The 26645-nt window shown below is 54.7% G+C and overlaps 2 protein-coding genes across 18 annotated transcripts in view; one reads left to right on the forward strand and one right to left on the reverse strand.

Annotated features, from left to right (window-relative positions):
* USP40 (ubiquitin specific peptidase 40) overlaps positions 1 to 8817 on the forward strand; it is an 88380-nt gene extending 79563 nt beyond the window's left edge. For 6 of the 8 annotated variants that reach the window (XM_047871411.1, XM_047871412.1, XM_047871415.1 and 3 more), the window contains 4 exons: positions 1416 to 1626; positions 1767 to 1862; positions 5415 to 5509; positions 7030 to 8817. In XM_047871411.1, coding sequence (XP_047727367.1) covers positions 1416 to 1626; positions 1767 to 1862; positions 5415 to 5509; positions 7030 to 7141 — 514 coding nt within the window. In that variant the 3' untranslated portion in view covers positions 7142 to 8817. Of the gene's footprint in view, positions 1 to 1415; positions 1627 to 1766; positions 1863 to 5414; positions 5510 to 6931 lie in introns of all 8 variants that reach the window. The other 2 variants (XM_047871413.1, XM_047871414.1) reach the window with 2 other exon arrangements.
* A 3882-nt stretch (positions 8818 to 12699) lies between these two features.
* Positions 12700 to 26645, reverse strand: part of DGKD (diacylglycerol kinase delta) — a 111624-nt gene continuing 97678 nt past the window's right edge. For 9 of the 10 annotated variants that reach the window (XM_047871420.1, XM_047871425.1, XM_047871424.1 and 6 more), the window contains 6 exons: positions 25955 to 26066; positions 25778 to 25870; positions 24689 to 24808; positions 17690 to 17801; positions 16172 to 16302; positions 12700 to 14901 (listed from right to left, as the gene is read on the reverse strand). In XM_047871420.1, the coding sequence (XP_047727376.1) occupies positions 14812 to 14901; positions 16172 to 16302; positions 17690 to 17801; positions 24689 to 24808; positions 25778 to 25870; positions 25955 to 26066 (658 nt within the window). In that variant the 3' untranslated portion in view covers positions 12700 to 14811. Of the gene's footprint in view, positions 14902 to 14930; positions 16303 to 17689; positions 17802 to 24688; positions 24809 to 25777; positions 25871 to 25954; positions 26067 to 26645 lie in introns of those variants that run through there. The other variant, XM_047871419.1, reaches the window with a different exon arrangement.

Below are 26645 nucleotides of genomic sequence, written 5' to 3' on the forward strand. Positions count from 1 at the left end.
GAGAGTGGGAGGGGCAGAGAGAGAGGGAGACACAGAATCCGAAGCAGGCTCCAAGCTGTCAGCACAGAGCCCAACGTGGGGCTCAAACTCATAAACTGTGAGATCACGACCTGAGCAAAGTCAGAAGCTTAACCGACTGAGCCACCCAGGTGCCTGTAACAGTGCATTCTTAATACAAACCATATGACCAGGAGTAGTTCCCTGGAGGGGGATTTCTGGATCAGATGGTATGGATATTTTACACTTCTTAAAAGTTAGGGTTCTTTCCGGGTGAGTTACACCAATTGCTGTTCCCACAGGCCGTGTCTATGAGTAGTATTACTTACTTTGCCCTCAGTTGCAAGTATTCAGTGTTGGTTTGAATGTTTGCTAAACTGATAAATGAGAAATGGTTGTCTTCTCTCACTTGCTTCAGTTCTTTGATTGCTGGTAAGACTGGGTATTTCTCAAAGGCTTGTAATAAGCCATTTGCATTTTGCGAGTGTGAATTAATTCATATATTTTGTGTGATTTTATAACGGGGTCATATGAAAAAGTGGTTTGTGAGTGCTTTCTCAGTGACACTGACCCTTGGTCACATCTGTTGTAAGACCAGGCCGTGCACTTGCTAGGACCCCCTCCCTGGCGGCTCCCTGTCCTTGACCAGCCCCCAGAGTCCCCTTGGTCACATCTGTTTGCAGACCAGGCCGTGCACTTGCTAGGACCCCCCTCCCTGGCGGCTCCCTGTCCTTGACCAGCCCCCAGAGTCCCCTTGGTCACATCTGTTTGCAGACCAGGCCGTGCACTTGCTAGGACCCCCTCCCTGGCGGCTCCCTGTCCTTGACCAGCCCCCAGAGTCCCACACCCCCCCACCCCCAGCCTCACCACACCTGCACCCTCCCCGTGCCGCTGCCCCCAGTTGTTCCCCCATCATGTCACCCCTTCTTTTGGTGAAAGCACCCACACAACAGAAACGTGTCACTTAAAATCCCACATGGTCTCAGCACCCTAAACGCCCAGCAGTTGTGCCCGCTTCTCCCCTCCCCACCTTCCAGCTGGAACCCCATGTCCCGTACCACCCCACATGCCCAGCTCCTCCCATCCTTCTGCGTTTGTCTCCCTGGGCCCCTCTTCCCCGCGCCAAGCCTTTGCTCGCTTCTCCCTGGCTGCCCCGCAGCAGCTCAGCCTTCGGGCACCTGTTCCATACCTCTGTCTGGCGACCTCGGCACACTGGCCCGGCCCGGCCCGGCCCGGCGTGGGAGCTTCGCCCCGCTCAGGGCCGGATCGGCACCGAAGGAAGTCAGAGTAGGGAAGAGTATTAGAGGGTCTTGGGAAAAGCCAGGAGAGTGGGAGGGGAGGCTTCGCCCGTCACGCTCCCCCATGGATACTGCGTTCTCACTTTGTTCAGTCTGACACTCGACTGTTTTCTGGCACAGGCCCCACGACGTGGTGCTGAGAACACAGATGCGCATCCCCGGCAAGAGGGCATACGCCCCGCACGTGGACTTGGTGTGGGACACCGCCTGCGGCTGGACCGCCGGCTCCTTGAGGCAGCGCATCGCCCACTTCTGCTCTCTTCCCGTGGAGAAAATTGAAATCGCCAAGTACTTCCCTGAAAAGTTCGAGTGGCTTCCAGTCTCCAGCTGGGTAAAGTTGTGGGCCTTTCTCAGAGAGCCTGGGCCTCGCCGGTGTAGTCACTAGGCCACGTGCGCTTTCCCACAGGTAGGGAACTTAGTGAGAACCTGAGATTGACTTTTCTTTATTCAAGATGCTTGATTTCTCTATAGAACCAGCAAATTACCAAGAGGAAGAAGAAGAAAAAGCAAGATAATTTGCAGGGAGCACCTTATTACTTGAAAGATGGAGACACTGTTGGTATCAAGGTAAGTTACTTAACAGCAAATGTACCACTTCAGTAAAACACCAAGATCAAGTGATCTTATAGAGAAGTTGTATCAGTTCTTCAAGGCTCAGATAATCCCGTCTTCTAGAAATTGTTTCAGAGAATGGGAAGCAGAAGAGAGAAAGCCAGGCAGCTCGTTATGAGGTCAGTAGGACCTCAGTATCAAAACCTTAATCTGGGTTTGACTCACATGAAAAAAATGCTTTTGAAGTTGTGTCGCTCAGTGCGTTGCCGTAGGTTTTTGTAGGTTCCTTTCCTTCCGTTCCTCCTTTGCTCCTTTTCTTTTCATCCCGAATGAGCGCTGTGATACCAAATCCCTACTGTGTCTGCACCTGTTGAATTAGCTTCACAGCTTCCCACCTCTCATCTGGTGTCCTGTTCCTACATAAGTGACAGAGCCACCTGGCTTGCCTCGGACAAACCTACTTTTCACACTGTAATATTTCTAGGTTAAGAATTAGTCATTTCGACCCTTGATTTAAGAATTAACTTCCAGATATTAAGTTGACTAAGGATTAAATTGCTGACTGATATTTTCACATCAAGGAACCAGTATTCCCTTACCCACCACTTGCATTCAGCATTGTAATAAACAGTGGGACCCTTCCCAAAGAACAGTAAATAAAGAAAAAATTGCGAGAGAAATAAAGGAAATTCTAAAAGGAAAGCATGAAACCGTTACGTGCAGTTCTACAGAGGAGATTCAAGAGACTGTACAGATAAACCCTCAGATCAAGAGAGTTCAAAAGACTGCAAGGTCGGTATACGTAAAACTACAAGGTACCCGGGAATGCATCCAGGCAAGAGATTTCGAAGACCTCTCCAGAGATCACAGAAACATTGAGCAGTATTGAAGCTTCAGTTAGACACACAGCAATATTCCACCTCACAGTACAAAGATAGCAGAATGCTTCCCACGTCTGTGAAGTTCGTGCTGGTCAGTAAGAGACATAAACTCACAAGCAGGAGCACAGGGCAGAGAGCTGAGGTGTTTAAAGACCACGGTCCAGGGGCACCTGTGTGGCTCAGTTGGTTGCGTGTCCAACTTAGATCACGATCTCACGGTTCGTGAGTTTGAGCCCCGCGTCGGGCTTTGCGCTGACAGCGAGGAGCCTGGAGCCTGCTTCAGAGGCTCTGTCGTCCTCTCTCTCTGTCCCTCCCCCACTCATTCTCTTTCTCTCTCTCTCAAAAATAAACCAACAGTAGATAAGTAAATAAAAGACCACAGTCCGGGTGCTCACCTCACCAGGTACAAAGTGACAAGGGCAGGCAGGAGGGGGACACTTGAAACGACATTAAAAACGGATTATTCAGTAACTGGTACTGGGAAAATGGGTTATTCGTGCAGGAGAAATTCTCATAAAGAGGGTCCCCAAATTTATTTGAGCTTCAGGCCCCGGAAAATCTGTATCCAGCTCTGCTCACACCAGATACATCAATATGAAAACTCAAATGTGAAAGGCAGTGATTTCCAACCTTTAGAAGATGTAAGAAATCCTTCTTAACCTAAGTCATAAGGATTTTCTCAACATAAGAAACAAAAAGCACAGACCAAAAGAAAAGGATGGATAAATCTGCACTAAAAGTAAAAATTACAGGGGCACCTGAGGGGCTCGGTCAGTTGAGCGTCTGACTCTTGAGCTGAAATCAAGTCACGATCCCAGGGTCGTGGGGTCAAGCCCCACACTGAGCTCCGCACTGAGCGTGGAGCTTGCTTGAGATTCTCTCTCTCTCTAAACAAAGAGTAAAAATTTTAGTTCATCAAAGGAAATGACAGTGAAAAGGCAAGCCACAAAGAGGAACAAGATCGGTCACAAGGATGATGGTCCAGAATGTGAAGGACATTTGTAAGTCAGTTACAGAAAGACAGCCCGACAGGGGAGACCAGGGCGAGGATGAACACACACACACACACACACACCCGCCCCGTTCCTGGGAGGAGACTGGCCAGGAAGCAGGGCCTTTGAGGTGAAGCAGCGGCCGCCTCTGGCAGGGGTGCACGCGGGCTGGCACCGGGGACAAGTCCACGCCGGGCAGGACGATGCTTGTGCGCAGCAAACCCCGGCCATTCCTAGACATAACCTGAATCAGCTCACACACAAGTGAGGAGACGTGCGGAGGGCTCACCTCAGCATAGGTCGGAAGAACTTCAGTGATCCTCAGAAAGGGGACCGATAAAACAAAGAAAGGTATTAACGTGGTGATCTAGAACACGGCAGTTAAAATCCGTAAATCAGGGCAACGTATGTCAACGCGGACAGACCTCCAATTAGGGTTGAAAACAAAGTCACAAAGTGGTCATTTACAGGAAATGTAAAACCCTGTAAAGTGCGGAGGGTCCCAGAGGGCCACAGTCCTGGGTAGTAATCGGGGCGGAGGGAGGACGGCAACAACCAGGCTCACCTCCACGGAGCACTGGCCTCTGACGGGCAGGGGGCCAGCGGCGGAATAGGAGTTTTCCTTGGAAAACAAATGTGCAAATGTGGTCAAAGGTCAGTGGTGTTAATAGCGGTCACTGAGCAGCTTTTTCATCTACCCGGCACCATCCACGTGTATACATTCACCTCCGTTTTTCCCCGTGACCCCCCGTAGGAGTAGGGGTCTCGGGGCGCACTTAACGTAACTGGCTCCAGGGCCACACGCCTGCAGTCTTGCAGGTACCGCTCTGAGGACGTGGACATCGGCCCGTTACCTCTGTATTTCCTCTTACTTTGCAGTCAGCTTTTCTCAGTTTTTAAAAAGCACATCATACGCCACTTACCCGAATAAAGGTTCCTCGTGCAGCACTTACTGGAACAGAAATCGTATCGTGTTTGTTACTTTTTCTCACCTGAGAGCTACTTGTAAAAGCAGCAAACCCCTCCTGCGTGTCCTCAGTATCTTAGCACGTAGCTGCCCCTCCCAAAGGCACACGACGGAGGTGGTCAGCCACACAAGACGGTGGCAGGTGGCGAGCGTCAGAATGGCCACTTTGGGATGCACGTGTTCCTGTGAGCACTGCTCAGCGTCAGAGCCGTGTGCTGTCGCACAAGCGACGTGTCCCCATGTGCTGAGCTGGGACGGCGGGGGGGGGGGGGGGGGTGGCCAGGGCTCATGGCGAATGATGTCCACGTATGAAGGCGATGGCACGTGCCAGGAGTGGAGAGGTCTGGTCTCTCGGGAGAACATGGGAACAGCATCTGGGGACACCGGAGAGTTAACAGACGCCCACGGTGTCACTGTGGAGGTGTGCAGGTGGCTGCTGTGACAGGATTTCTGAAACAGCTGTGCTCCTGGCCAGGGAGGACCCTGTGCCTATGTCGTCCTCTGTCCGAGCCCCTGTGCCGGCCGTCGGTGGGGCTGTGTGCTCAGAGGCCGGCGCGGCATTTCCACTGCTGGCTGAGCATATTTCCAGCACCAGCATGTCTTACGTTCGTTGTTTAATTTACATCAGTTCAGATATCCTTCTGTTGATGTATTTTTTTGCATACGCCTTAAACGTAGGCTAAGAAGAGATCCGAAAACATTGTTCCTTCATTATTTTGAAATGTAGAATCTCCTGGTTGAGGATGATGAAGATTTCAGTACCGTCAGAGATGACCTGGGAAAAGAAACACAGAAGCAGCTCGCTCTGGGAAAACAGAGAAGGTACGGCCAGTTTCTCTCACGCGGGCAGCGTCCCCTCGAAGGCCCTGATGGCAGCTCTTCCCACCTGTGCTCTTGATCAAGGCTCGGACAGGGATCCTTCTCCACTGTCCATGCTTGTACATGCTCCTCTGGTCACCTCCTGACAGGCTTTCCGGGAACAGGGACACAGCCCGGGCGACATGGGCAACAAGTCACTAGGAGGAAACCCTCCCCCTGCACCCTGGTCTGGTCTCCCGCCTCCTCTCTGCCACTCGCTGGGCCTTTTCCTCCAGACGCCGGCACCCTTGGGTCTCCTGGACAGATGAGCACCGCTGTCACAGAGCGGCTCCAGCCTCTGCCTGCCCGCTCACTGCCCTTCATCCAGCACCTCCCTGTTCACTCCAACCCCGCGCCCTCCCCGCTCTCTCCCCACTCTGCCAATGTGGACTCTCTCCTTCCTCTTCGTGGAGCTCACCTCTCCCCCCGATCCCCTTCCCCCCACCCATAAACCAGGTACACTTACCAGAATCTGCTGGAATGTTCCATCAGTATTGATACTTGAGACTCCATGTGCCTGAACAGGGCTCTCACCCCCGTATCCGTGTCACCCCCATGCAGGCCCTATCAGGGGCGCCACGGTCCTCCCGATCTGTTCCCTGCTTCCAGGCTCCTGAAGTCTGAGTCCTCAGCTGGCTTTTCCCTGTTCTGATCGCTTCTTACCCGAGTCACTGCCGCAGCCTTCGACGTAACCCACCTGCCCGAGCCCCTGCTCACCTCCTACTCTTCACCTCCTCCTACCCGTCCCCACCTTGGGTACCGATGTGTCAGGCATGCTGCCAGGGGCACCCGGCAGGGCCGGAACAAACCACAGGGAAGAGAGGGCCAAGCGGGAGGCAGTGTCACTCTGGCACCACACCCACAGCAGTCCACGGGGCTGGACGTTTCAGATCCTTGCGTCTGTTGAGCTTAACACGTTGATTCAAAAGGTAAAGATCACTCTGCCATGAGACGTTTTCATCTGGCAGATTGGAAAAGGCCCCAAGTCTGACCCGCTGTGTGGACAACATGCAAAAGCCCATTGTCCTGACACAGGGTTGGCGAGGCGGGGGCAGGGGAGGCGTAAATTGAGGTCCTCCGGCTGAACAGTTTGTAAATACCTGTCAAAATTGCAAACACGCATCCCTGTAGCCCGTCGTAACTTAACCCTAAGAAGTTGGAACGGGGGTCCCTGGGTGGCTCAGTTGGTTAAGCTTCGGCTCAGGTCATGATCTCACGATTCGTGGGTTCAAGCCCTGCATCAGGCTCTTTGCTGACAGCTCCGGGCCGGGAGCCTGCTTTGGATTCTGTGTCTTCCTTTCTCTCCGCCCCTCCCCCGCTTGCACTCTGTCTCTCTTTCTCTGTCTCAAAAATAAACATCTAAAGTTTTTTTTTTTTTTTTTAAAGCTGGAATGAATTTCAGAGTCATTCCAAATCCCCCAACCCGGTGAGGCCTGTGGTGTCCACGACCACGAGTCTATGACAGCCTCTCCTGTCTCCCGCAGCCAAGAAACCCTCCGTGTGCAGAGCACTGACGTCTTCTCTGGTGTCAAGACGCCTGCCCGGCCCCGTGCACCAGAAGCGTCTCTTTCCATCCACGTCGGGAGTTTCAGATAGTGCGGGCAGCCAGCGATGTCCCCGTGGCCTCTGCACCCCAGCGGTGCCGGTACCGGCGGGTGGTGGGTGTGGGCGCGCTGCTCCCCCCACAGCTCACCGGGTGCTGCCGTGCGCGCACGCGTGTGGTTTTCCGCCTCCTGCGGATGGGATTCCAGACCCTCCGTTTATTACGGGCAGAGGGACGTTCCATCCCCGGCCAGACAAGCGTGCTTTATCACGTGGCCGAGCTGCACCCCCGCCTGGGGGGCTTGCACAGACCTGGCGGTGTCCCACAGCGGCTGGTCACACGCTGCCCTTGCACCACACCTGACCCCGGCTGCCATCTGTACGAGAAAGTTCACCCGTTCCCCGTTAACTGCAGGCACGGATAAAGCGGCACGTCGCTACCCTCCGACGGGTCCGCCGTCTGAAGCACTCACGTTCTTCTGTCTTCACGGTTCAGACGAGGTTGCCCCTGCGTCCACAAGGATTCTGACAGCTCAGCTCACGCCGACGGGCCGGCCAGGCTCACGCTGGGACACAAAGGGTGTTTCTGGCCCCCACACGGCACGTGATCCCCTCTTTGACCGGAGTTAAAACCGATTCTAAAGCGTTAGCTGTCTTTCCAGGATGAGGAGACAGGGTGGCCTCTCGGGCTCGGTGGACGCTGCTGAAGAGAAGGAAGCCTCGGGTGTGGCCACACCGGTGGCAGCTCGGCAGCCCTGAGGTGCCCTCCGCCCCGTGTCGTCGGTGATCAGAGCCTTCTCGCTGTTGCTGCGAACGCCGGAGCCTCTGTGTGTCCAGAAGCCCGGCCGCGGCAGACGGGCCTGGCGTGGGCTGATGGTCCCGAGTTTCCTCAAAACAGAAAACCTAAACCAGGATTCCGTTCCTCCTAATTAAGCTTGGCTAATAAAGACCTCAGCGGTATCTGTGACAGACCTACATCTGTCCCCGAGCCCGTTGACCAGGACACTGGGATGGTGCACGCAGACTCCAGCTGGGCCCAGCAGGGTTCCTGAGAAGGTAACGTGCTCTCTTACCTCAGATGAGGCTTTGCGGCAGCTCTCGTCGCGAGGCCATCGCCTCCCCTCCCCGCCGCTGCCGACACCGCACTCGGTGGCGGGAGGACAGGTGCGGGCCAGCGTCCCAGCCGCGCATGAGCCGTGTGTCCACAGAGCTGGCTGCTTCCGAGCGGCCCCACCCCGCTCCTAGCACGGTCCCAGCCGCCGTGGGAGACCTGGGCCTCCGTGCACGTGTCTGGCGTCGGGCCCCGGGTCGCGTCCCCGTTTGGACTAAAGCGGTGGTGCCGTGAGAAGCCAGACCTGGGCCGCAGGCTGCTCTCGGGCCCCAGGGGCTGGATCTGCCCGAGGGTGTAGACGGGCTCCACGGAGGCACCTTGCGCGGCCACCAACGCTAGACGCGAGGGGGGCCGTGGCTGGAGGCCCACCCCTCGGCGTAGAAGCTGTTCCGTTCACATGAGCTCCGTGGTCGGTCCCTTCGTGGTAAGGTCATAAAATGGTGACGTAATAACTAAAGAGCTTGGCTGTGGAGAAGCCCGAGCCCTCGCCAGACGGTGCCTTCGTGGGCCCGCCGTGAGCCTGCCTGCCTTCTGTCCGTCCTTCCACATGGGGGTGGAGTGGGGCCCCAGGGGGGCTGTGAGACCTTGTTCAATAAACCATTCTCCACCATCATCTCCACATCTGATGTGCACCTGTTGTTTCCTGCTCCAGCCGCTTTTGTTCCCAAACCCACTTCAGAGGCTAAATAAACGTTTATATTTAGAAATGGTGTCTCAGTCCTGCCTCAGAAATTTAAATTCTGGGGACTCCTGAGGAAGACTACCAGAAGAAACTGCAAGTTTCTGGAGAAGGGGCAGTGGTGGTTGCATTACAGAGAACATTTATTCCACTAGGACATTTTTCTGGCAAAAGGGGAGGGGAGTGGGGCACCAGAATTTCTCGATGATCAAAAATCATGCCTTCGAAGATGGCAGTTTCTCTCTGGAACAGACTTCATCGCGAAGGACCACAGAGGCCACCGACAGCCCCTCACATTCTGTGCTCTGTGACATGCCCATCCGGGGCACGGGTCAGCAAAATAAATTCACCACGGGTGTGTTTACATCCTGGAAATTCGCTCACCTCCCAAGGCAAAGTGTACCCGAAAGGAAGAGCTATTTCTGACTCCATTTCCTCCTGTGCCCCCCACTCACCATGGTGAGAGCAGCCACTCACCACGGCGGCCCGTGTCACTGGCTGTGCGGCGTAGTGGCCGGGACCCTTCACTTCCGGGTGACTGAACCCAGGCCAGGCTGGTTTGGGCAACGCCAGGACCCCTCAAACGGAGCCGAGATCAGGCCCACAGAGGGGAACCGCTGGATGGTTCGGGGCTGACGGCGCCCCACCTAATACCCGTGATTCCTCCACCTACGCCCAAACCACACTCGCGTCCCCCGACCCCATCCCGAAGGGAGGCGGCTCGGTTACACACAGTCCCTGCTCCTGTCCCACGTCCGAGGCCTCCAGACTTCTCACGGTTCGGCAGCTGGTGCCTAAAAGAGCCCTGGAAATTGGGGCGGAAAGTAGTCTACATGGGGGGGGGGGGGGGTGAGGAGGACCACAACTGAGGCTCTCTTCGGAGGCCACGAATGCATCGGGCAGGACCCGCGCAGCTAGACAGCGACCCGTGAGCTCCCCGTCCTGCCGAGGAGGCAAAGCCTCGCTCGCCCTGCCGCGCTCCGACCTTGGGGTCAGCTGTCCCCATGGGCACACCTGACCTGGACGTTGGAAGGGCTCTCCTTTGGGGTGACGCCACTTGGGCACTCCTTCCTGAGTGTGCACGTCCTGGAGGCCTGGCACTGATGACCTTGGGGCCGAGCGACCGCAGGCTTTTGCCGGCCAGCGAGGGACTTGGCGACACGATTTCTGAGAGTGCTCGGAAGGCTCGTGGTCGATGCGCTTCCATCAACAGCGTGAGCGACAGAGCCTCTGACTCCCAGCCAGCTGCTTTTCCTCTACGAATTTTGCAAACCCGGTTCGCTTTTGGGATGAAAACTGTGAATGGGCTGTGCCTCAGTTCCTGCCTGATACGGACACACCGTCCGACACCGCGGCCCGGGCTGGTGGGGTCAGAGCGGCCTCCCCTGGCGTGAGCAGGTCCCCATCCAGGCCACGCTCTCGGACCCCGGCTGCAGAGAGGCCTCCACGCCCCACAAACACCCGCCCTGCGTGCGCACCAGTCTGCCCCAAAGCTTTCTTCGTACCACTTCACCCATCCCCGGGGGTCCCCCTTCTCTGGCCTCACACCTGTATAATAGGTGTAACTCGTGTCTATATGCTTTCGCTTTGGCCTTCCAAATACAAAATCTTTATGGGAGGAACGCTACAGAGATTAGGTTCAACATAGAGACAAGACACATGCAGTTCTCACTCACATACAAGAAGTGTGGCAGGTACAGGGAGGGGGTTGTCCAGGAGCTTCGTGGAGACCACGGAGATGCGAGGAGTAGGCTTCCAACCTCGTGGCCCAGGCTGGCTGCTAGAGCTCCACCCATCAGGTCCACCCTCCAGGCCAGCAGCAGGAGAAAAAAGACAGGCATCCGTGTTTTAAAGGAAACTTTCTGGAAACTTCAGTTAATATTTGTATGTCTTTCGCCCAAGCTTGGTCACATCACTAAGGTCAACTGCAGAGGAGGCTGGAGAATGTGGTCACACTTGCAGGGGCGCATTTGGGCACAACGCGTCACCCAGATGGCGCGGGGATTCTGTTAGTAGGGCAGGAGACAGGAAACTGATGTTTATAAGCATCAAGCAGTGGCTTCTACAAATGCCAAGAGAGTCTGAGGTCTAACGTTCAAGATTAGATTACATGACAGAAGGGTTGGGACTTGGGAAAGTGGAAGCCTCGGGCACAAAACTTGAAGGTGCCCAAAAAACTCAGTAATCAAGACAGAGCGGTACTTAATAACATTTTTAGAAATCAAAATTAATGCAGAAAAATCCATAATGAACAAAGTATTAAAATTTTAAACCAGGATCAATACAAGTTAAAAGTCCTGCCAGCCTAGGTATTATCTTTAGAACAAACTCCGAGTCCTGCCAGCACATGCCCAACCCGCCGTGCCGGCTGCGTCCCCAGTGCCTCCCCTTAGCGGGGAGGACGAACTCAGTCGGGGTCAGAAGAAACCACGAGACTCCAAGTTCTCCATTCCATAAAGGATTGTCGGACACACAAGGGGGGGGACACAGAAGGGGGGGGGTGCAAGGTGCTTAGATGTGCCTCAATTTCCTCTCTAGCCCCCCTGCCCAAAGCTTAATTTCCCCCACGTCACCCTCCGCCATCACGGGGCGTAGACGTGGAGCTGGGAGCCAGCAGCGTGGCCCCGGTGCCTGTGCCAGAGGCCGGAGTTCAGGGGATCGAGGCCACCCAACACAGAGCCACCGGAAACCAACCACCAGAGACAGTGCCTGGGGCCAAGGACAGCCCCTGGGTCACAGATGTCAACCTCCGGTACAAGGTCAGCATCCCGGGCAGCGGGTAAAGGCCACACCGGCCGACGGAACGGAACGCTGCCGACCGGGTGTTGCCAAGGGTCAGCCTGCGGCTGGAGGGTGCCCTTCCTCTCCCCTCAGGGACACGGGCCTCCCTCCTTCCAAACACCTGGAAACCACCTGAGGGAGGAAAGCAGGGCGAGGTACGTGCGTTAACGGAGGGGCCTTCAAGCAGAGCGGACCCAGAGCTGAGTCAGCTGGTGACAGCGGCCCGCGGCCCCTCCCCCCGCACACCTGGCGTGGCTGGGCTCCCGCTTCCAGGTGGGCTCAGGAAACCTCACGCGCACTCGTCCGCGCTCCCCCCACCCTGGCAGGAAGGTGACCGGAGCCACCGCGGCCACGTGGGCCAGACCCCCAAGTGACACGTGGAGGGGGCCGTGGCCGGGGTACCCGAGTGCCTGAAGCACAACCCCCCGTGACTGTTCTGGGAACCAGAAATACACTTGGTTTGAGCCACTGCACTCCAAGGCTTACTTGTTTAGGCAGCTCGCCAGCTCACCAGGAGAGATGGCATCAGCCAGACCGCGGAGAGCACGGGGGTCTTGGCGACGAATTCCGAGCCGGGAGCCGCTCCGGTTTAGAACGACTGCTCCGCCCTCTGCACACACTTGCGATCGGATTATACTCGAGCCCTCCCCCTCGTTGCCCTCCCGGGAACCGGGAGAGGACAGAGTGACCTTGACCTTGGAGAGGCCACTCCCTTGGCATAAAGGTGCTGGGAGTAAACAGAAGAGCTTGTGGTCTAGTTTTATATGAAAGATTTAGGAGGATGAGACTGTTTGCTTCAATGACCCTCCCTCAGTAGGCTGGGCCAGGCTGCCTGTGATGAAGTCTGAACCTCTGCCCTACCCGCGCCCCGCCTCCTGGCTGGGTTCTTCATTCCACAGATCCGAGTGGCCACACCCTAAGAGACACAGTGGCTTTCCATTTTGCTTTTCAGCCACGCCAACTTACTTCCAGAGTAGCTAAGATACAAAATCCTGAATCCAGTTTGGAAAGATCTGGGCGACGAGGAATGACGACAAGAAATCTGACAACGGCAGGTTTTATTTATACACAGAACAACCTATTTACAACCCCAGATTGGGTCTGTACACAGCAATACAGGAGGCATTTGCTTCCACGGCGGGCACCGTATAAATTAAGATCATAAATATGAGGGGTAAGCCCCGCCCGAGGGCACAAAACCTTTTGTCCAAGACTCCCCAGGACCCTTCCTCCCTCCCTCCACGCTGACGGGACCGGGGTCCCCGCGGGACAGCGCCCAGCCTCGGCAGGGACGTCGGGGGGCAGGCAGAGGAGCGGCCTCACGGGAACCAACACGGCCACCGCAGCAGATGCGGCACCGGCCGGACGCCAACACGCTTCCATGCAACACTCACGTTTACTCCATTCGCCTCTAACTTACTAGAATCAGAAAAACGGTTTTTACGTAAACAGTGTTGTTTTTATCACTGACGACATACTAATTCTAAACACCATGCTTCACCCAGCCCTCGGGCTTTCCCAAGGGAGGGCGCGGAGGGTACGGGACGGCCCCACAGCGTCAGCACCGGCCGCCGCTCCCCTCCTCACCGAGCACGTGCCTGTCCCCGGCTCGCCCCGAGGACCTCAGAGCCCAGGGCCCGGCCATAGGTGACAGAGCAGACGCCGTTCTGGTACCACGGGCTCAGGACCCCACGGTCTCCTTTGTCAGCCTGTTCTACCTTGAAAGCTGGTGACTTCCAGTGGCCAGATGATCCCTCTCTGCCTTCCCGGGTCCAAAGCAGCCGTCTGATGGCACAGGGGGCGTCGGGGTGGGGAAGGCCACGCACAACAGCTGAGCACGCTGCGGAGCACAGGCGCCCCCCCCCCCCCCCGCCCTGTCGCCGCCACCACACCCTCAGGGACAGGAGCAGGCCAGGTGCCCACCAGGGCCCCAGCAGGAGTGCCCCCAAACCGGCAGCAGAGGCCCGGCCAGGCTCACGGGGGGTGGGGGTGGAGGGGCCACCGTGCACCCCAGTGAGGGGGAGGGGCTTGCAGAGGGAGCAGCAGGCAGATGCTGTTCAGCGCCCCAAAGGTTCCCCCAAGGGTGACCGGATGACACCTGCAGCCCCCCCCCCCCCCCGCCTCACGAGGATGAGGGGTGAAGCGAGCTACAGGGTAGGGGCACGGGGCCCCGGCTCACAGCTGGGCCGGGTTACAGAGCCCTGCAGGGTGGGCTGTGGTGGCGACGGGGGAGACGGGGAGGGCTGGGGACGTGGGCGAGAGCGGCCCGAGGCAGACGGCCGCCCACAGGGCCAGAGACGGTCGGTGGGGACGGTCCCCCAGGACGGGGCGAGGCATCGCCCCAGCGCCCGGGACGCGCTCGCGCCCGCCAACACCGAGCTCACGCAAACACACCCTCTGTCTGAGGGGAGACGGGAGGCTACGGCATCTCGGGGACAGAGGGACCACGTGCCCACGCCAGCAGCTCAAGAGGAGGGCGCCACACGGACGAGGCCAAAGGCAACCGGAGAGGGGATCTGTCAGCCCAAGATCGTCACCGTCCGTCCACTCGACTCGAGGAGGGCGAGCCCTCTTCGTCCTTCGTCTCCACGCACCGCGAACACGGGCGGGACGGCAGCGCGTCCAGGCCGCTTTCAAAGCAGGAGAGGCGGCGTCTCGGCCAAAGACTCCGCAATACCCGGGGGACATCAGGCGGGGGCCTTGCAAGGCTGCCGCGGAGAACCAGGGTGGCCCGCGGACACGGAACTTGCTGGCGCGGGAGGCTGCCGGCCAGGCCGGGGTCCGCACGCCTGGGAGAGGCCACGCGGCACGCGGTCACGGGGCTCGCGGCGGGGACCCGCGGGACGAGCTCGCGTGGCCCAGGCGGGCCGCCTCCACGGGACAACCCGGCGCCCGGAGGCCGGGCCCAGCCCGGGTCCCGGGTCGGCAGGAGCAGAGAGGTGGTGGCGGTCCGCCCCACGCGGTGTCGGGGCCGGGCGAGGCGTCGTTTCGAAGGTAGCTGTGTTGGTGTGCGCGAGACCCCGGGACGGTCACGGAACGGGCGTCCGCGAGGCTTCCCGTCCGGAGCAGGGGGAGTAGCACCATGAGAAGGGGCAGCGGGTCCCCGGCCTCAGTCGCGGGGCGAGCGGGGGACGCAGGCCGACAGGGCCACGGCTAGGCCTCGGTGGCAGGAGCGCTCCGGCTCAGCTCCTTGATGCCACACAGGATCCGCTTCACGTGGCCCACCTTGGTCACGCCGAGGTCCTGCAACGAGAGGACAGCACCCTGACGCCGGGCAGGGAGCCGGGCCCCCGCGGGCCTTCCCGCCCGACCTTCCGAACACAAACGCGGTGAGACGGACGAAGATGGTGACGCGAGGTGAAAACGACACACACACAGCCGTGCAGACGCCCGCCACACCCCTCCCGCGAGCCACAGAGTCGCCGGCGCCTTCGTGCCAGACAGACACAGACCCCGCCCGGCAGCAGGTGGAGGCAGGTGACTCGAGAGCGCGGCCTTGAGGACGTCCCGGGGGGGCCTTTCGCCCTCTCAGGGCGCGGCAGGCTCAGGCAGGCCCCAGGGGACTCTGCCCGCAGTCCTGGCGCCTGGTCCCCCCGGGGCTCAGCGGCCACAGGCGTGCCTCGTCTCACTGCCCCCGCCGCACCGTGCCCCGCACCTCAGGGTTCCTGACAGCCTGCGTCCAGCAGGTACCCCCGGGGCCGTTTTCCCAACGGCGCGAGTCTCTGTGTCACGTGTTGGTAATTCTCCCAATACTTCAGACATTTTGGCCATTAAATTTGTTACGGTCACCCGTGACCAGTGATGATGGCTCACCGAAAGCTCAGATGACAGCATTTTGCAGCGAGCAAGTATTTTTAGGCTAACGTGTGCACGCTTTTCAGACCTAATGCCGCTGCACACGTAGGAGCCTACAGCGTGTTAGAAACCTGACCCTCACGCGCACCGGGAAACCAAGGAGTTCACGGGACTCGCTTCCTCGCAGTGCTCTGCGGCAGCTCGGAGGTGTGCCCGTGTGTGGGCTCCAAAGGGAGAGGGACCCACGCACTGGGGGCCGTCATCACACACAGCCCTTCGCTGGCCAATTAGCACAGGGCTGTGTCCCACAACAGGCTGTTTTTTTTTTACTTTTAAGTAGCCCCCGCCCCCGATGTGGGGCTCGAACCCACGACCTTGAGATCAAGAGTCACATGCTCCACCTACTGAGCCAGCCAGCACCGAACCCCCCCCACACCGGCAACAGGGTTTTTAATGTTAAAATAGTTCATTGGTCCAAGCAGGTAAAGAAAAGCAAGGTCCCCTCCATTACTTCTGCTCTGGCTTTGTTTGGCTGTGGTGGGTTGGAGACATCACTGCTGGGGGGCAGAGGTGGCCTCTCAGCCACTTCCGCGTGTCACCCCGAGCCATGCATGAGGAGAGTCCGACGACACCGGAGCATGGCCAGGTCAGAGGGAGGGACAGAGAAGGGAGTGCAGGGAAGCCCGGGATGGGTTCCCAGGAGCCGCTGTGGAAGTACCTTGAGGTCCCTCCGCTCCAGGTGCAGGAGCTCGGAGCCCCGGATGTCGTGCCGCGTGAAGATGTCCTTATACTCACAGAGACTGAGGTGCTCCAGCCAGGCAGCAACCTCCTCTGTCCCCCAGAGGTGAACTGTCGGAGATGGAAAAGCACGAATGCAGTGAGTGCCCAGAGCCCAGTGCGAGGCAGGTGGCAGCCGGCACCCGAGCCACCCCAGTAGCAGGCACCCAGATGCCCCGGCAGCCAGTGCCCAAAATGCCAGCAGCCGGCTCCCCAGATGCCCCAAGAGCCGACTCCCCAGACGCCCAGCACCCGGTACCTGAGACGCCCATCACCCGGCACCCCAGACACCCCGGCAGCAGGTACCCACACGCCCCCAAAGCCGGCACCCAAGATGCGCAGCAGCCGGCTCCCCAGACACCCCGGCACCCGGCTCCCCAGATGCCCTGGCACCTGGCTCCTGAGACGTCCCAGCACCCAGCACGTGAGACACCCCAGCAGCCGGCTTCCAAGATGCCCCAGCACCTGGCTCCCCAGACGCCCCAGCAGCCGGCACCCACCACTCAGCCACACGCACCACCCAGAGCTCTGCAGGAAGAAGCAGGGGAGCCACCCGCATTCAGGGGACATGAGCCACAGCAGGAGCTGCTGTCTGTTCCTGCCAGGTTGGCCATCAGCCTTCTGGACATTTGCCATGTGTCCCAGCGGAGACTGGATGCCACCAAATAAGAGGAAAACGCCAATCTGACTGTGCAGCTGCAGTCAGCTTGCCCTCCTTTCTAGAGGGTTCACTTCGCTTCTGGTCCACAGCAGGAAGGGAAACAGGCAGAGATTTCACGTGGTCAGAGCGACCACTGTTACAGAGCCACTATCGTTAAAAGAAACCCAACTGCTGGGCAGACATTCGAAGAAGAAAAATCAAAGGGAGTGACCACCACCTACAAATCCAAACCTGGGCTGCCGGGCACCGGAGGGCACTGAAAACAGCCATGCTCAGAGCCGACCTTCCAGACAGAGATTTTAAGGCCCAATCTACTGACTCTCCCTCAAAACTGTCCTCGAGTGCCATGTTCTATTGATTTGGCCAACCACAGTCGCTGCTGGCCTGGACTCCAGGCCTGGGCTCCAGCCCGGGGCCCGGATCAATGACTCGTTAGCCGGGGAACGGCAGCGCCTCCCAAGAGGCAGGCCCGGTGGGTCCAGCACAAGACCTGAGTGTGAGCTCTGTGTCTCCGGGTGTCCTGTCACCTCTGCTGCCCTCCTCCCACCCTGCAGCCCCGATCCAGGGCGGGCGGGCAGCGTGGTGCCAGCCGCCAGAGGAATCTGCATGGGGAGTGACTCCAGGCAGGAGCGACCGCCTGGCATGGGACTCAAGAAGGCGCAGTTCTCTAGCTACAGACGGACGCCGCGGCGCAGGCGGGGACCCTGGGGAAGAGCCACAAGGCCACGGACAGAGCGGAGACCGGGAGGGCGCACGCAGCAGGCGCACACGGCCAGAGGAGAGCGGGAGGGCAGGTACCCGGGGCTCCCAGGCTACTGCGGGCTTCTCTGTTCTTGCTGTTTTTCTTAAACTTCGTCACCAGGCGGAATTTGCCACTGCGGCTGCGTTTGGAAAGCTCCAGCATCACATTCTGTGGGGAAAGCGGGAGACACGGAGAGTCAGACCCCGACCTAGTCAGGCCCACTTCTCAGACAGGCGGGGAGCTTGGCAAAGGGGCTGCGGTCCCTGCTACATTTACTCGGTTTCCCTCAGTTTCTAGTCTTGGCATTTATTGATCTGTGACGCCTTTTAAAAGCGGTTGTGCAGTGACTGCACAGTGTCTATTTTCACATTCGGCTTTCATTTTATAACGTGTTTCTCATACGATTAAAAAGCTTCATAAATAGGGGCACCTGGGTGGCGCAGTCGGTTAAGCGTCTGACTTCAGCCAGGTCACGATCTCGCGGTCCGGGAGTTCGAGCCCCGCGTCGGGCTCTGGGCTGATGGCTCAGAGCCTGGAGCCTGTTTCTGATTCTGTGTCTCCCTCTCTCTCTGCCCCTCCCCCGTTCATGCTCTGTCTCTCTCTGTCCCAAAAATAAATAAAAAGTTGAAAAAAAAAATTAAAAAAAAAAAAAAAAGCTTCATAAATATCACCTAAACGTCAGCACGTTGTACAAAGATCATCCAGCAGGCTCCCAGCCGACCTAGTGCTACACTGGCGGGCGGGGACCATCGGTACTAGAGTATCTTTCTAAACAAAGCTTTTCGGGCCCTTGGCGCTCTTTCCTTGGGACCGACTCCCCGAAGCAGCGAGGGGGGAGGGGGCCAGAGGGACAGGGGCACTGGGTCCCCCACTTGGCAGCCGCCTCCCCACAGAGCCGCCCAGGACACGGGTGGAGCTAACACTGCCCCTTCCCAGCTGGTCTGTGGACCTTCTCGGAGGATGTTCTCACGCCAGGTAGGAAGGGGGTCTCTGCAGTGAAGGATGTTTGCACACACAGTGCACTTAACTGTATTTATAACCTGTGTGCTCGTATCAAAAGCATAATTTCCTTATTTTTCAGGTGTGCCTGTTTCTTCCTGCCCCAGAGCCCCGTCTACCGACGTCCCCACATCAACCCACACAGTCAGCCTTTCGGCTTTACGGCACTTCCAGATCCGAAAGGGATTTTCATTAGACTGAGCAAACCTAGACGGGGTAATAATCCACAGCCTCACGTCTGGAAATGTGCTCTGTCGTACCTCCAATTTTCCTTGTGCCCCTGATGGCCCCTTCATGGATCTCTTAATCAGAAGCATTTCATGTTTCAGGTTCTTAACTAACAAAAGAAACCTCTTACAATTTTCTAACCAATGACTGCAGCACTCAGGAACCATTTTCACAAACATCTTACGTTTGGCAAAACTCTCAACTGTCAATTTTAACAGCTCCATTAAAGACCTTCAGCTCCCACGTGACCAGGCTGTTCTGTCCTGAGACTGGCTGGCACCCACCTTGCTCCCCAACACTTTCCGTGGGGCCCGGCGACCGCAGGGACAGGCAGCTGTCCCGCAGCACGGCCCAAACAAAATCCTACTCCTAACTTCAAAATTTCTTCTTTTTTTTTAACGCATACAGGAGTATTACATTTACTTCTAACTTTTAGTAGGAATATTTTCATCCATGCATCAAATGGGGAGACCAGCAGAACAAGCCTCATTATCAACATGTGACCTTACTTCGGCTCCCTTTTAAGACCTCAATCTGCTCCCCTCACAAATACTTCAACAGCCACCCATACAGATGGGAATACTCTCTTCTTAAAGCCTCTAACCACGACACCATCGCCACTCGTGACACCAGCAAGAATTCACTTATAGTTAATAACATCAACTCTCCCCGACCACTGCAAAGGTTTATCCTCATGGCTGGTTTGTCTGAATCAGGACCGTCATGAGAGCCACAAGTGACACTCAGCTGTTGTGGCCCTCCAAACCAGCTGTCTGTCCTGTAAGACAGCTCCTACTGTGACCTCTGACCACCTGCCGGCTCTGGGGAGCGGCCGCGCTGCCCCCTGTCCCTCCCGCCCACACATGGAGCTGCCGATTCCATCCGGCTTCCCACTCTCAGGCACGGGGAGGTCACCGGTGGTGTTGCCACTGCCCTCCTCCCCACAGGGGAGACATGCTGTCCTCTCTCGGCGGGGGGACACCACAGGTAGAGCTACCCACCGAGGATCCCCTGGAAATCAAGCACTTCCCACTGCAGGAGTGGGGGGGATGGCCTTTCAATCCCTGTGCACGTCCCAGCCGGAAAGCTTTTATAAAGAACTGCTTTCAATTATTTGACTTAAAGAAATTATTCTTACAAATCTCCTGATAATACTGAATTTTGAAATCAGATGTGCTAAGCTTTTAAAAAAATGAACTGTTTGAAAGTTTCAAAGATTTGCTTCACAACATTGTGAACATACTTAATGCTACTTAAACCATACACCTAAAAACAACAAATATGGAAAATCTTTTTTTTTTAATTTTTTTTAATGTTTATTTATTCTTGAGGGAGAGAGAGAGAGAGAGAGAGAGAGAGAGAGAGAGACAGAGACAGAGTGTGAGTGGAGGAGGGGCTGAGATAGAGGGAGACACAGAATCCGAAGCAGGCTCCAGGCTCTGAGCTGTCAGCACAGAGCCCGATGTGGGGCTTGAACTCATGAGCCGTGAGATCATGACCTGAGCTGAAGTCAGACGCTTAACCAACTCAGCCACCCAGGCACCCCAAATCTGGTAAATCTTACGCGTTTAAGAATTTAAAAAAAGCGGGGCGCCTGGGTGGCTCAGTCGGTTAAGCGTCCGACTTCAGCCAGGTCACGATCTCGCGGTCCGTGAGTTCGAGCCCCGCGTCGGGCTCTGGGCTGATGGCTCGGAGCCTGGAGCCTGTTTCCGATTCTGTGTCTCCCTCTCTCTCTGCCCCTCCCCCGTTCATGCTCTGTCTCTCTCTGTCCCAAAATAAATAAACGTTGAAAAAAAAAAATTTTTTTTTAAGAATTTAAAAAAAGAACTGGAACAATGTCCATCGTTTCCTAGCTTTGACACTCTTCCTTATATATAGAAATCACACATTCCTTGACATTTTTCTTTTGCAGATGATACTTATTTCTTCAAGTTGTCCTGTGGCTATTCTTTTTAAAATGTCTTCAGATTTCAATCTGTATAGTTTAAATTTTTCCTGAAGACTCAACAGTTTCATCAAGATTTTTAAATTAGCATTTCTTTGAAGATAGTATAACTTGATTTATTTTATCTATTCTTACATGACCTTTATCACTTCATTTTTTCAAACTTTCCTTGATTATATTTGCCACAGGCTAATTAATTTCTTGCACTTTACGGGGAACCTCTGAACAACGTAGAAGTTACGGGAGCCAACCCCCACCCACGAAACTGAAACTCCAGTGTAACTTCTGACTCCCCAAAGAGTCTGAATGATCTGATTAACACATATTTTGCATGTATTATATACTGTTTTCTTACTAAAAAGCTACAGAAAAGAGAACGTTAGGAAAATCATAAGAGAAAATACATTTACAGTACTGCACTATGTAGTATGTATGTAAGTGGACCCACGCAGTTCAAACCGTATTATTCAGGGGTCAGTACTTTCAAAGAACTAGCTCACAGAGTTGTCAACTTTTTTTTGCTCTCAAATAAATAATTTTCCTATTTTTATGCCAGTAGAAATGTGGCACCGTGCCCTGCCCCTGCTTCTCTCTGCCCACTGAACGCCACCCCAGAGCCGGAGTCCCACAGGGCGGGAACGCGGAGCCAAACGGCAGCCGGCAAAGAAGGCCGGAGAAGGCAGGAGCCCTGGGAGGCCCAGAAGGCCCCAGGAGCCAGCGTGGTTTTCCTTTCTTTCCCAGGACACCTGGCTGCAGGTTCGACCTTGGGCTACACAAGATGAATGCCTGCAGGAACACTACCCCAGCCCTCCCTGCTCTGCCCTGGCCAGCTCCAGAGGGTTTCTGTTTTGCAGCTAAACCTGCCCCTGGAGTCATCTATACAACTTCCCGCCTGTTACTCTGCACCGTCTCATGAGCTCACAACCAGGAACCCTAGAAACCAGGGCCCCTACAGACATGGCTTGAAGGACTCAATAGGTCAGACCTCTGGGGGGGGGAGACTCACGCTGCTTTGTTTCTGCAGTGGCTGTACATTTGGTGATAATTTGTTTTGAAACATTTTTATGTTTGAAGCTTTGGAACCGCAGTTCGTGAAATAAGAGCTTTTAGTATTGAGACCCAAAAGTCCCCAAACAAACCAAGCTGACTGGTCACCCTGCAACCAGGCACTAGGCCACGAGCCTCCTGCTGCAGCAGCAGCCACAGTGCCCACGAACCAAGGAAAATCCTAGCCCTCTGCTGTCTTCAGAGGGAATCTGCACGGAGAGGGGGAGCTGCCCACCACGGGCAGGGCGTGGGAACACAGGGCCCACAGCTGACGGCTATGGTACCTGGTGCCCTAGCACTGGGCTGCTGAAACCACTCTTGGAAAGGAACCAACTTTAACAATTTCCAGGCCACAGTGGACTGGTACTCCCATGAAATGCAATAAAATAAACTACTAAAAAAATGAAACCGAAAAAGGACATATAAAACATAAACCTCAATTTTTTATTATTTTCAACAGAAATATAATTCTGTTAATTGCCTAAAAGTTTCTAAACGCTCCCTCTCAATTTCTAGAATAACAAAGAGATTCCTACTGTCAGTACTTTTTAATGTCCTATGGGCAACACGAAAAAATATATGCCCTCTTTACAGAGTGTAAAGTTCTCTCTCTGTAGACACATGATATATATATGTTCTATACATACATATTTTTCCAAGTTTTTGTTGTTGTTGTTCATATGCTATAATTTATTTCATTAATCATGGACTGGTAGTGATGGTCCACACTACAGTTTGATTTCTGTCCCTTTCTCTCATTTCAAGAAGTTTTTGCTTTACAGATTTTATATAAATTAAAATTTGGAAGGTAGTCACTAAAAGAATAGACAGTATATATTCCCAAACTACTAGAGGGGACAAAGAGAGTTGTGTAGGAGGAAGGAGAGACTTCTCAATCAAAAAGGAGAAATTAAACAAGAAAAGAATACAGAACACAAAATATGGCAAAATACACATATAAATACATTAATAATCACAATAAATATACATAGACCAAACATTCCAGTTAAAACAGAAAATAACAGATTGGATAAAAATCCAACATTTGACAATATGCTAGTTATAAGAGAGACACTACAAATAAAGCTTGAAAGTAAAAGTATAAAGATGAAAATACCAAACAAGTAAACTTAAAAACAATTACTAAGGGTCTTTACATAATGATAAAATCTATATGCAGCCAATAATATAGCCTCAAAACACAGAAAGCAAAAATAAGACCACAAGGGTAAACTGAGCTATCTACATTCACGGTCAGAGACTTTAGAAATAACTGATAGATCAAGAAGACAAAAATAAATTTTATTATTATAAAAATATATTTTGCCAATATCAAGTGATCGGTTTTTATCATTTATTGCAATTCTATTTTTATATTAATATTGTAACTTCAGATTTTATGTGTTTTCTTGAAATTGTTTTGATCTTTTTGTGTCTAAGTTTTTGCTGGGGGTAGGGAGAGAAAATTAGGCTCTTGTGATTGGTATATGGTTAGATTTCCTTTTTAACACAATCTTATGATAATTTGGTTTTCAGAGGAGAAGCTACACCATTTTTTATCTTTTACACTGTTAGCTACATCTTTATTGGTCTCTTATTTTTTCACAATGTAGATTATATTTTGTTTTTGTTTTTAGAAAACTGATTTGGAAAAACATACACCTTTTCAATTTTGTTAGAAACTACCTTTAAGTTTTTAAAGATATTACTAACTCTGCATTTCCCTAATTATCAAAGTCAAGAACTTTTTTTTTAAACCTTCCACCTTATAGGAATTTAACTGCCTTCATTCCTCTGTCCCTGTCTTCTTCCCAGCCTCCCATCTCACTGTCCACTTCACCGGCTTTGGTAACTTAGTCTGGAACTACAGGCTATGTTATCATTACATCTATTATTTTATATATTATTATTTGAGGAATTTTCTTTTAAATGAAAATTTTGTATTTATAATTCACAATTTAACTAATTTTGATGAGCTTGGCCTATCCCTTTAAACCAAAATGTCCTCTGCATTTGTCAACAAATGCCTGCATGTTCAGAGCAGAGCAGGACAGACTGTTGGAACTTTCCTTTGTACCATCACCTAACTGCTGCCAACAGGTTCTAACAAACAAAACTGGAGATAGGAGTGCCAGACGTGTAACGTCTAACAGTTACTTCTCTGGCAAGACTGCAGAACCCTAGCCTAGGATGAACTTTTCTCCAGGCCCACCTCTGCTCTACCCCTGAGAAGAAAGGCAATCCACGGTTCGTCTTTATCAGGATGCTGCCCACAAAACTGACCCTCCAACAAGCACCTCTCCGGGGCTCTTCCTGCCTATCCTCCTGCTGCAGGAGGCAACAACATCCCAGGCTGCCATATGCCTGGGGTCCTGTCTGTCCTGGCTACAGGACCTATGACAAGCTGGAGTCTCTAAATACGTGCAAAACAAAAACGTGATTGTGAGCGAAACACACCGACTCCATCCCTGACGACGACAAACTTAAGACACTGCCATTTATCCAACCGACGTGTCTTCGCACCAGGGGCAAACAGCGGGGCCAGGCTCAGCCTTCTAGGGACTTCCTGGCCAGCCCTGCCATTCTGTTTCTGAGGATGACGAGTGCCCCAGTCATCAAGGATTATGCTCAGTACTAACTCCCAACCTTCTCGCTGCCAGTCTTTTTCCACGCCTCCACAGCGTTTTAATAGAGGAGTCTTGAGAAGCCTTATCAGGGGCTGCAAGATGGCCACCAACTTAATCTCAAAGCCGCACAGGTCACGGTGATTACAGGTACTGAAGGGAAAGCCACTGCATCCCGCGGTGCCCAAGCTGAAGCCCCAGGACCCCCTTACCTCCTCATCACCGGGCTCCACGGGCTGGCACAGCCAGGGGGTGTCCGCCAGCTTCCTGAGCTGCTGGTCCATCTCGGCAAGAGCGGCCCCGAGCCGCTCTTTTTGAGGGGGATCCAACTGCTGCTCCGGGCAGAAAAGAAACACAGCTGGTTATCGGCGGTGAGGAGCTGGGGCCACGGCAAAGCCCCCATGCAGGCGTGCAGGCTGCTCCAGCCGAAGTGGTCTGTTTGTCTCAGAGAGTCCTTACAAGAACTCCTACAGAAAGTCAGTCACACAGCACTGGCTAAGGGGCCAAGCTCAGAAGCTCTCCTTCTAAGTAGGTTGAGATGCAGGAACTAAAACTCTCCTCTCGTAAAGAGCGGAATGAACCAAGCTTGTCTGAAAATTGCAATGGCAGAGCTGACGTCTCGCCTACTTTGGTTGACCTGGGGACCCCTGTGTCAGAAAGAGGACAGGCCCAGCGGGCCCATGTCAGAGTGCAGGGAATGCTAGCAGGCGGCAAAGGGGCGGCTGTCACACCCAGAAAAGCAGAGTATTTGGGGATGAAGAGCAGAGGATGGGGTGGTTCTCCAGATGTGTGATCTTCAGCAGCTCGCCCCACCTCCTTGGCCTCCACGTCCTTATCTTTGAAGCAAGAAGGCTGGCCAGACCTTCCCTCAGGCCCTCCCTATTCTGGCTTCTGCGATTCAGTGAGACCCGACCTGCCTGCCCGCCCAGGGCGGACTCCTCGCCAGGTCCGCAGGGCTGAACGAGGAAGGGTGACAGTGCCGCGTGTCTCAGAACAAGGCCCACGTGCCTGGTCGCAGGCAGATGGCTCCACACCTGCAGATTTCTAAGGCAGAATTCTGAGCAAGCGACAAAGGCGGTCCTGTCCACAGAAGTCTAACACGCCAGAGATGACGTGGTTGAGATGTGGCCAGAGAGTTTGTTTGAGAACCAACCATACGGCCAGATCGGATGACCTCCAAGGCCCCTTCCTACACTGAGTTTAGAACTCCCCCGGCCAGGAGTTCTAGACTAAAACGTGCTGCCCTGGGTACCACAACGGTCACTGCACGCAAAGCGCGAGGCCAGCCTGCCCCAGCTTACCAGGGCCATCTTCCCAGCCAGCAGCAGTTCGGTCTCGCTGCGCAGAGCTTTGATGTTATTCACCATTTCCAGGACAAAGCTGCAGTTCAGCCCCTGAGAGGAACCAGAACGACAACCATGTACAAGGGCCCAGGGCTACAGGACTCCCAGGGAGCGAGACCTGAAAAGCACAGGCACCTCTGTGGCTCTGGGCTTGCCGTACACCCGGTCCATGGACTTGGAGCTGGCATTGACGGCGTGGGCAAGTTCCTGCTCCATGTCGTGATGGGACTGAGCTATCTCCCGGATACTAGAGAAAGACAGAGAGACATGGCACTCATCAGAGCAGGCGAAGGGGCAGCCTACGACGTCACCTCACTCGAACACGGACCCAGGTTCAGCCCAGGGGGCCAATGCAGACACAGCCCAGCCATGAGAACGAGCACAGGATGACCCCGACCGGCATTCCCTCACCGATGGCAAACAGAGAAGGTCTTAAACGGGAACCATGACATCGAAATCCAAGTTTTTCCAGAAACTTGACCAGGGAGGAAAATCCCCAGAATGAGACTCACACCCTGTAAAATAGCAAGCTGGCAGCTGATCGTCTGTGAGAGGGGACTTGGCCTGCCCCACTCTGTAAGTGGGAACGACAGGACCCTCCCCTGTGGGGACCATCCTGCTTCAAACGGCTCAGATCCCAGGAAGTAGCCACAGGCAGCAGCCTGTTGTCCAAGGGACCCAAACGGGCAGGGAGGGGGCGGTGACAGGGTCAGACGGAGCATGAGAGTCAGGGAAGCTGGCCAGGGAACCACTCGTCCTGCCCTGGGGAAAACGAGGAGCAGCTGCCAGTCTTCAAACAAGACAGTGAGATGCAGGGCGCCATCTG

This window comes from Prionailurus viverrinus, chromosome C1 (genome assembly GCF_022837055.1).
Source record: "Prionailurus viverrinus isolate Anna chromosome C1, UM_Priviv_1.0, whole genome shotgun sequence".
NCBI classification, from domain to species: Eukaryota; Metazoa; Chordata; class Mammalia; order Carnivora; family Felidae; genus Prionailurus; species Prionailurus viverrinus.